General features: G+C 51.4%; 2 protein-coding genes across 2 annotated transcripts; one reads left to right on the plus strand and one right to left on the minus strand.

Moving 5' to 3' along the window:
- Positions 1-1,310: 1,310 nt before the first annotated feature.
- Positions 1,311-1,982, plus strand: QC761_403755 (uncharacterized protein; the record flags this gene model as incomplete). The annotated part of the gene is made up of 2 exons (XM_062878663.1): positions 1,311-1,513; positions 1,731-1,982. Exons 1-2 carry the CDS (start codon positions 1,442-1,444, stop codon positions 1,980-1,982), a joined length of 324 nt encoding a protein of 107 aa, XP_062732169.1. The 5' UTR covers positions 1,311-1,441.
- A 536-nt stretch (positions 1,983-2,518) lies between these two features.
- On the minus strand, positions 2,519-9,646 carry QC761_403750 (uncharacterized protein). The gene is made up of 2 exons (XM_062878662.1): positions 4,936-9,646; positions 2,519-4,752 (listed from the first exon to the last, which is right to left on the minus strand). The coding sequence occupies exons 1-2, from the start codon at positions 5,222-5,224 to the stop codon at positions 2,546-2,548; spliced, it is 2,496 nt and encodes an 831-aa protein (XP_062732170.1). The 5' UTR covers positions 5,225-9,646; the 3' UTR covers positions 2,519-2,545.
- Positions 9,647-9,831: the final 185 nt, after the last annotated feature.

Raw genomic sequence — 9,831 nt, forward strand, 5'->3', positions numbered from 1 at the left:
TATTTTAAAAACTTAATTAAAAAACTTATTAAAATTATATTTTATTATTTATAATAACTATAACTTATATATTATTAATGATTTTATAATTTAATATTATAAAAGTAATATTTACTTTTTTTTCTTACTTTTTTATTACTTTTACGTCCTTTAATTTTTTAATATTAATTATTTTTTAATATAAAGAAAGCGTATAAAAGGCTTATAATTATAAACGACGCTTTCATTAATTATATATTTAATAGTAAGGTTAATTAAGTCCGGTTATATAACCTTACTTATAAGTAGGGCTTTAGAAAAAAAATATTATTAGTAATTAGCGTAGGATAAAATTATAGTTCATATATAGGTATAAACCGCTTTTTTAAGCTAAATAATAGTCTCTATAGTATCGTTAGATTTCTTTTTAAAAATATTTACTTTTTATACCGTAGAGGACTCTTAAGTAGTTAGGGAAATTAAGGACCTACTTAAGAATTATACGCCGGCCGGAAAACGGTTTATAGTAAGGACTTTAATTAATACTATATTTATATTAAAATCTAAAATATTTATTTATAAAGTTAATATAGTAAGGTATTAATAAACCGCCTATAAAGCCTAAAACGTAAAGAAGAGGCGTAAGTTAAATAAAGAAGATTCGAATTCCAAGTTTATAAGGCTTTGTGACCTGGAAGAGGCTCGTATTAAAGGGAGGGTAGTGGAGGAAGAAGTGGTGCCCAAGGAGGATGTGGAGCAGCCGGAGCCAGCCGAGCCTGTGCGGCGTAGCACACGTTATCGGGTTCAAACCCGGCGTAAGAGGGAAGCAGATGCAATGTATGACTCTGACAGTGATTGAGCTACATTTTGGTATAACTTCCATAGAAATTGACCAAATATTGGTCTTGTTGTGGGGAGTGTAAGCATTCAGGGGTAATCTCATTAAGGTTGTGGCTGGTGTGGGGGTGGTGGTCCATGTCCGTGGGTGCGCCATTTTCTGGTCATCCAACCTACATCAGTGATCACAGCTCTGTATACTTGCCATTACAGCTTCAAAGACAAGTTGATCAACTGATTATGGTGCTGTTGGGCTTGCCAGAAAGGTGGCAACAGGCCGACACTGTTGATCAAGTGGGCGGCGGCTGCTGAGTACTCCCAGGCACGTGCAAGAAGCTGAGGAATTAGCCCTGAATAAGATATTAGATGGCAACTACGACAGACTTTCTAATGAGCAGTTGCGGCCGAAATTGTGGGGATCAGGGTAGCATATCGCTCATCTGCGGAGCTGGCAGAGAAAGAGAGGTTCCCAGCTCCTTTATCTAGAGCCATTCACTTGCTCCGCCTGAGGATTCATCGAAATTTCTGATCTTTCCCACACTAATCGGCTGTTCTAAGTACCTATCAGAAGCCTGCCAAACGCTTTTCAAAGCTCCCACCGCAGCTTGAACCAAACAACCCACGCATGCTCCAAGCCAAGACCGACAAGATGGTGTCCATTCCCGCCATGCTCGCCAGTCTACTGACCTTCACCTGCGTAGGATCTACCCCCTTAACAACCTTACCTCTCAACGGAGAAGCCACTAATACAATCCCACAGACCATCTACGACTCCCCGTCTTCTGGCCTTTCCCCCCCCCCTCGTCAACAACAGCAATAGCAACAGCAGCGCCGGCGGCTTCTCGGGCTACTAGATCGTTCCCATCCAGTGGGACCTCCCCCATTGACCCCTCCGCCCCCGATACCAGCACCAGAGTCACCGTCACCAGGACAGTTCAGGACGCCATCGCCCAGATGGAAGCCTCCCACCCGGCTGGAACACCAGCTTTCACGCCCAGCTCGTTGGCATGGGTATCACCACATCGCCCAAGGCCTCCGTCTTGACCGACGAGCCGGAGAGCTACGGATGCCTGACCGATAGAGTTTCCTTGACCTGGTCAAGGGAGATTGCCCAAGGCATTGATTACCTCCGACGGGTGTCGGGGATGGCAAAGAACGGGCCCTGACCGGGCAGCTGCGGGAGGGTGAGCTGCAATTGGAATGCGGCTATTTGGTTTTGCAACGATGTAATTCGTTCGTCCTCACTGATAGCTTGGGAGCGTTTGGTCTTTGTGACGGTGGCTGACAAATTTATAATTTTTGTAGAACAAGTACGAGAAAGAGGTTGAGTGGAACTCGATTGCAGATGGAGCGGAGTGGGTGCTGGATAGATGCACGGTAAAGCAGCAGTGGGTGGCTGGGGTGTCGACGTATACGGATGGATGGACCGTACGGGTTAGATCCGACGTGTGTTAAATCACGGCTGAGGTACCCCTAACGGTTCGAGGTTTCTGGAGAGTCCGAAAACAAGGAAGAGTTAGGTCCGGCGCCGATTCAGACAATCATGATCGACAGCTTTAAGCATGTGTCTGCCTCCCAACATTACCACATTGATCGTGATATTGGGATGTTGAGGAATGTGCATACGAGATTGCTCACTACATCCATCACACCATGGTGTTAAAAGTTGTCTAAATCGCCATTTCATCTATCAAGCCATTATTGGCACCTTACATCCTGTGAAGTCCATCTATTCCAGAATGATAACCGTCTCCAACCTTAAATCCCGACTGCTCGCCCCGATCTGAACCTTGTACTCTCCCCTCCTCATCCTCCACTGCTGCTTGACGACATCCCACACACTCAAGTCCCTTCTTGTCAACTCAAAGATCACCTGTCTTGTCTCCCCCGGCGCAAGAGGTCCAACCTTCTTGAACCCTCTCAGCTGTCTTACCGGTGCCTTCCCGTCTTTTTCAGAATTCGGCACACCGAGATAAAGCTGCGCAACCTCTGCTCCGTGCAGATCGCCAGTATTGGTGATGTGACATGTCACTACCGCCACTACATCCCACAAGTCTGGATGTCCGCCTTGAACGATTTCTTTGTTTTTCTCGGGCCACTCCCCCATGTTGGTATCGACACGGGGTTTAACAGTGGTATGCAAGGATGAATATGAGAATGAGGTGTAGCTCAATCCAAACCCGAATTCGAATCTGGGTGTGATGCCATCTCTGTCAAAGGCTCGGTAATCGAGCAAGACACCCTCTCTGGAAAAGTCATCTTCGGGAAAGTCTTCATCTTCTGCTCCTGCTGGATCGAGGACAGCGCCGTAGTCTTGTTCTGATTTGGCAATGGTGTATGGCAGGCGGCCGGATGGGTTGACGTCGCCCCAGAGAATGTCAACCAGACTGTTGCCGGATTCTTGACCTGGTAGGCCGGCCATGACGACGGCTGTTACGTTGGGGTGGGTGATGAATGCTTCGACTAAGCGGATGCTGGTGGAGTGGACGATGACGATGGTGTTGCTGCACCAGCTGGCTACGTTGAGCACGAGGTCGTCGCTGAATTTGTCGGTCAGGTTCTTTCTGTCGAATGACTCGGATGCGTAAGAGTTGATGAAGACTATGCAGGCGTCTGCGTTGAGGTATGGCGTGGGGTTGCCAGACCAAAAGTCCCAGCGAAGAATGCCCCCTTCTTTCCGTACTCGATGCTGAATCGCCTCAAACGGGCTGACCACATACGGCGGTGCGGTACTCCCCGATCCACCCCCAGTAATCAAGGTCCCATTAAACGTCTCCCACCCATAATTCTCCTCATACCCACCCCCATACCGATCCCTGTTCGTCCACGGACTGGCCTTCACCTGAGCATCATACCCAAACACGCAAACAAACCTCCGCTTCCTCCCCAACGGCAACGTCCCCTTCTCATTCTTCACCACTACCGTCCCCGCCGCCCCAACTTCTCTAATCAACCCCCCATGATCCTCCATCACATTCACCACCCCATGCCTCTCCAAATTCCCCCATATCGCCCTCTCCGGATATCCCCTATCCTGGCCCAGCAGATACCACCCCGCCAACACCCTCCTCGCCATATCACCCACCCTCTCCTCACTCACACTCCCATTCCTCACCGCTTCCTCCAAACTGCTCCCCCAAAACCCCTTCCCCGGCATCACCAAATCCAACCCCGCATTCGCACTCCCCACCCCACTGACCTGCCCATCCCAATCACTAACCACAAACCCCTCAAACCCCAACTCTTGCTTCAACACACCATTGATCAACTTGGAATTCTGACACCCATACGAGTGGTTAACCCGCTGGTAACTACACATCACCCCCCCCATCCCCTCCTTCAACCCCTCCATAAAAGGCCAAACATACACCTCATGCAACGTCCTATCATCAACCTCGGCACTAACAGCATGCCGTCTATTATCCCAATCCCACCTCCTCCTCGTCTCCTGCTCATTTCCTACCCAGTGTTTCCCCACCGCTACCACACCCTGCTCTTGCATAGCTCTTGTCACCTTCCCAAATAACTTTCCCGCCAGGTAGGGGTCTGGTCCTCCCCCTTCCCAGCTCCTCCCCCCTTTGATTATCCTGCCTATGGGCCCGGCGACGGGACCAAGAGCAATGTTCACACCGCGGTTGTGAAACTCCCTACCTAAGGCGCGGCCATAAAGGGACATGAGATCTGTGTCAAAGGTCGCGGCGAGATGGACACCCGCGGGAAAGGCGGAGACATATTCCTGGCCGCGGAGAGAGGCAGGGCCATCGGCTATGCAGAGGGAGGGGATGGATAGTCTAGGGATTGCGGCGGTGTTACCCACGCAAGGGCCCGCATGGCCGATGGTGAGGTTGAGTTTTTCTTGGAGGGTGAGGCTGGAGACGAGGAGGGAGGCGAGGTGGTGGGGGTGGGACCAGAGGGGGGTGGTGCCGTTGGCGGTTGCTTGGTAGGGACAGTAATGTTAGTACGAGAAAAATATATTGTTTTGAGAAAGTTGTGCCCCGGTGATCAAGGTGGCGGTACGAGTGGGTTGGTTTGTAGTGTGGGGTTACATTGGATTTAGCTATAGGTATGTGTGGTCGATCATAATAGGGCTGATATCATAGAATAGGGGCCAATACATACGGGCAGGATAAACCGGTGGACTGCGGCCATAGAATGGCAGTTCTGAAGGGGCCTGGTATGGTACAAACTCATTCCTGTGCTCTTGCTCGATGAGGATAGGCTTTTGATGATTTCGAGATGTGTGCGGGTTGGCGAGGGTTTTAATGGCTGACAGCACCGAGATGGCGGCTTTCTTGGTGCTGAGCTTCCACTTTGAGGTTTTGCCAACTGCACTTCCTCCACCTGCAGATCGTGGGTTTGGGCCCCAGAAGCTGGCATAGCGGCCAATGTTCTCGAGACACTTCATCATGGGCAGGATGATGTGTGTGGTGAGTTGTCGGGCTAAGATGGTAGTGGTATGCGGCTATCAATGCATGTCACAAAGCTGGGTGGCGATTCGTTAGGCCGGTATCGAGAGCAGCCGGGCAGATAGCGGCAGTGAGAAACAGGGTCACCAAGACAGCCTGACGGATGATGAACGAGTGAGATGAGTGAAATGAAATGGATGTTGTACGACAAAAGTCCTTCTTTTTGTGAGAGTGAGATCTTTCTGACCGCCTGTCTTTTGTTGAGAGCTGCACATGGGTTGTTTGCTGTAAGGCCCGGACCGCGGTGTGGCCATGGCGGGGTCAGTCCCAGTGCGCTGGGTCACCAGCAGGGCATCCGTCAGCACCCAAACCTCAACTGTCGAGGGGTGTCATCCATCATCAACCATCCCATCTTTCTTTGTTCCAAGACCTCATCAGAGTGATGTATCCCATGGAGTCGAAAGCTCCCCTCATTTGGATACCGCCACACCCAAGGTAATAACCGATGTTTCATTGCTGCCTAGTACCTCCAAGTTCACACTCAGGATCATCCCTCACAGGTGAGTCATGTAGAAGCAAGGTATGCCCATGCTTTATTTGCAGCTTCAATATAGCTTCATGTGACACCAAACCATCCCCCATCGAGCAGGTCCCTCTCTCAGCCCAACGGCACACACGATGCAACTGCCCGTCGGGACAAAGCAGAATTGCATCGTGGCAGCACATACACCCAAGCAACATCTTATCGCGATAAAGTGATCCCCAGTCGCCCCCATCCAATCGATCACGACCACCACCACCGCCACAAGAAATATCCAGGCGCTTGCCTCGCTTTTATTTTTCTGGCCTCAATCCAATAAATCTTGGTCACAGAATGAAAAGAGTGGCAAATGAGTGAGCCCCTTGAAATAAGGACCAATCTTCAAAACACCTCAAAACCGGGTTAATCCAACCACCATCCCGCAGAGGACCTACCGACCTACCCTATCGCATCTCGCTCCGTCCCGCCTTTCCCCGCGGCACCGTGATCCAATTCCCGCAAGGCCCAGCCACAAATTGCACAACCACCCTTGAGCCATCCCCAGCCGGTTTGACCACTACCACTTTATGAGAATTATCCGGGTTACTATTCATTGTCTCGGCCGGCAAGGCGGGCTCCCAGTATCATCCCCTCCCGGGGCTGGAAAGATGGGGGGAAATATACAGGAGGGTTGCTCACCCTTCTTTGTACTCAGTATCACAGATGGTGGAAAGTAGCCTCAGTGTAGAATACGAGAACGCCGAAGCATCGTGAGGCTCGCCTGATCAAGGTGAGTTTGCCGAGCGGGAAGCGGTTTGACGCCGTTGAGGTGCATCTGCAACACAATGCCAATGGTAATGTTAAGCTTTTTCCCATCTTCCTCGCGTCTGCACAATCCCGTCATTCTCCCCTCACTTCTGGTCAGGCACAAATATCGATATTACCCCACATGAGGGGGGAGACGCGTCGGTATCTGGAGAAATACCTCGCGCAAGGCGCGTCCCGGGGTATAGGAATATATCAGCGCATTCTCTGGCTGATAGTGGTGCGCTTGAGGAAATTGCCTGTCATACAATAGGAATGTCGAACACTAGCCTTGTAATCCCATCACGCAACGAAGTATGTATTGGCAAGACAGAGTCAGGTGTTGGTGTGTATGATGCCGTGCAACGGAGCACGGCCGTCGTGCCTAGCTCCCCCGTGGGACAATGGACCTCCAAGGTGAGGTGTGCAACCCGCGTCCGAGGACGGGAACGGAGGGAGGAAGGGTGTTGATGATCAATCCTTGGTAGAACTCACCGGAAATTCTGTGAGGAAAATTGTCTCCAAGCCGACATCTCCCCGTCGTTCCAAAGGCCCGAGTCCAGAACACTTCTCCGGATACTGCCCCCGGTAGTGCGAAGTAAATCGCGGAAGATCCCTTCCCTCTTTTGGTACTTCCGAGGATCCGCTATCATCTCTCTCCCCACCGCGACCCGGAAATCGTTCCAAGGCAACGGGAAAATTGCCCAGCAACCACGAGGGGAATTCCCACTGGTTTCAGCCTTGATCAGGAGCTAATTCCCAACACCCGGCATTGCAAACCTTGGAAAGCAATCGACGATTTCCACGATGTGCCGGTCATAATGACGACGACGACATTGCCGAGCGATCACGGCGGTGTCCGATATTGCGCACAGTGGAGTTTTGTTCACTTTTTTTTTTTTTTGCATTTCTCAGCTCCGGGGCTTCGGCCTTGAGTGGAGAGGAAATTTACATTTTCAGCTTGTTGGGTAATGAGAAGAAGCAAAGGCGGCGCAGAAGTTGATTGCTGGATCTTTTGGTGGTGGTGGTGGTGGAACAAGTCAGCCATGTCGGCGTGTTTTTCGAAATTCCTTCTGTCGGCGCCGAAGGCGAGGCTTTGTGCTACTAGTCAAGCCCTCCGACGGCACCGCGGAGGCCCAGCCAGTGCCTTGCATTGTAACAAGTGCGATGCTGAGAAACCGTGATACGTACTGTTGGGTCTTGTGCAGGTAGCAAATGGTTTCTTTTACCATCCTTTGGTTGGGGGCGGGAAGGGGGGGCGATCGGCAGTGTTTGAAAGAATGTCCTTGTCGCATGATGGAGCTGTTTGTTCTTCATTCAGCTCCAGCGAGATCGCGAGACAAGTGCTTTGATGTCTCTGCATTTTGTTGACTTGAACCCCTATTGCCCCTGCAGACTGCGCAAGCTTGCCCTTTCTTTTGGCTCTTGTTCTTCTGTTGGATCTCAGGATGAAGCCAGATGATGAATCGATTGCGATCTTTTGCATCACTCACAGGCCCAGTGGTGCTGAAAAATCCAGGGGGCTCTCGTGGGAGTGGAGGTTGCGTCCCTGCGGGGCCAGCCCCAATGAGGTTAAGCGTCAGGAACAACCGTTTTATTGGATCGCGGAAGCATTGACGGACCCGTGATGGTGGGACGGATGTGCGCGGTTAACGGCCAGGGGGTGAGGGGGCGTCAATATAGCCATCAGGGGGGAGAAGGCGGGAAGCAGCGAGAACGCTTGTCGAAGGTTGGAACACTTTTTGACTTCTGACAGCCAGTGGCTCCTGAACTGCCCCTTGGCAGATTTTGGTGATGCTCCTCATGACGGCCATCTTCGGGGCTGCTTTTGTGCCTGGCCGAGGATGCCCGGCTCACTGCCGAGGGCCCGACCGGCCGTAGCATTTCCAGACTGCTATTTCTCTGTTGTCCGAGGTCGGGTGAGGTCTGTCCGCTCTGCAACCCTCTCGACAGCCTCGTCACATCGTGCGGAGGGAAACGAATGGGCGGGAGGCGCCAAAACGGGCTCGCTTGGCCGGTCCAATCGGGAACAGATGCTATCACCATTGGCAAGTTGAAATTGGGACCATTTCTTTGTTTTCCGACCATGAATTCGTTTGGGGCTCTGCGTCCATGTCCGCACACCGTCACTGGATGCACTTGTCCGCCGTGCTGGCCACAGAGATCACCCCACGATCGTCTGCAGGCCTCATTCGTTTGCCTTCGGGAATTCCCACCAGGATTGACGCCATCCATCCATGGTGACCAAGATGCGGGGGTGTGCATCTTCCCTGCCCCCTTTCCCCCGCACTCTTTTGCCGCCCGGTGACAGAGACTCGAAGGAGGGATTTTGGCGACGCAGACTAAAGGAGAAGGATAGGTGCTGCTGCTTGGTTTGCTTTTGTCTTTTCATAGCGCCGATGCAAAGCGTTGGAGTCTTGGATCTTTTGGGTGGTTGAAGATGGTGGGGCGGTTGCGGAAGACTGCCGGAGACAATCGTCCAGTGCCACGATAGCAGCGACCAATCCGCACTCAGGATACGCTTCAGAAAAAGGGGGGTTGTATTCTGTCGTCTTCTGTTCTGGACCCTGAACATGTCTCGGAGTTCTTCTTGTAGTGACGTGAAGTGCCAATGGGAGGATTTGGCGGGAGAGTTGTATCATGAAGCTGATCCGGGGCACAGTGGGGGAGGATGCGCAAACATCAAAACCAATGCCGAATGGTGAGTGCCGGATGCCGGATCTTGTCCTGTTCTAACCAACCGCTCCAGAGTTTGCTTCCGAATTCAGCGGCAGATAGGCTGAAAAGGAGGCAATGGGCAGCGGAAAAGGGTTACAGCTTCATGCGTACCGTGCAGTGTGCCGTGACATGTTCTGTTTCTGCCCTCGCAGCTCCTGCATCTGCGCCATGGAAACCATCACTTTCAGGGCGGCGGACGAAGTGTTGAAACTAGCGTAGGCTTCGTAAGGTAGCGTGTGCCCTTCTCTTCCGAAGCTGGGCTGACTTGTCGCCCCCATTGTCTCTTTCTTTCTACTCGGTAGGGAACACAAAGTGTGCACACAATTAAAGCGCAAAAGTTGCATGTCATGAATCCGTATGAGACTGTTCCAGGTCGACACAGGCAAGGAGGTGCTGGTTCGAGGTCATGGCAACGGGCAGCAGTTTCCCCTCGCACAGCTCGAGGCACTGACCAGTCGTTTTCGTCTGTTTCCGTTTCCAAAATTTCTTCTTCATCCCCTGTTCATTTGTTGCGTGCACACCCCGCTGTTCCCCACCTGAAGCTCTCATGCAGGTCCTGACCAATAA

This window comes from Podospora bellae-mahoneyi, chromosome 4 (genome assembly GCF_035222275.1).
Source record: "Podospora bellae-mahoneyi strain CBS 112042 chromosome 4, whole genome shotgun sequence".
In the NCBI taxonomy this organism is placed as follows: Eukaryota; Fungi; Ascomycota; class Sordariomycetes; order Sordariales; family Podosporaceae; genus Podospora; species Podospora bellae-mahoneyi.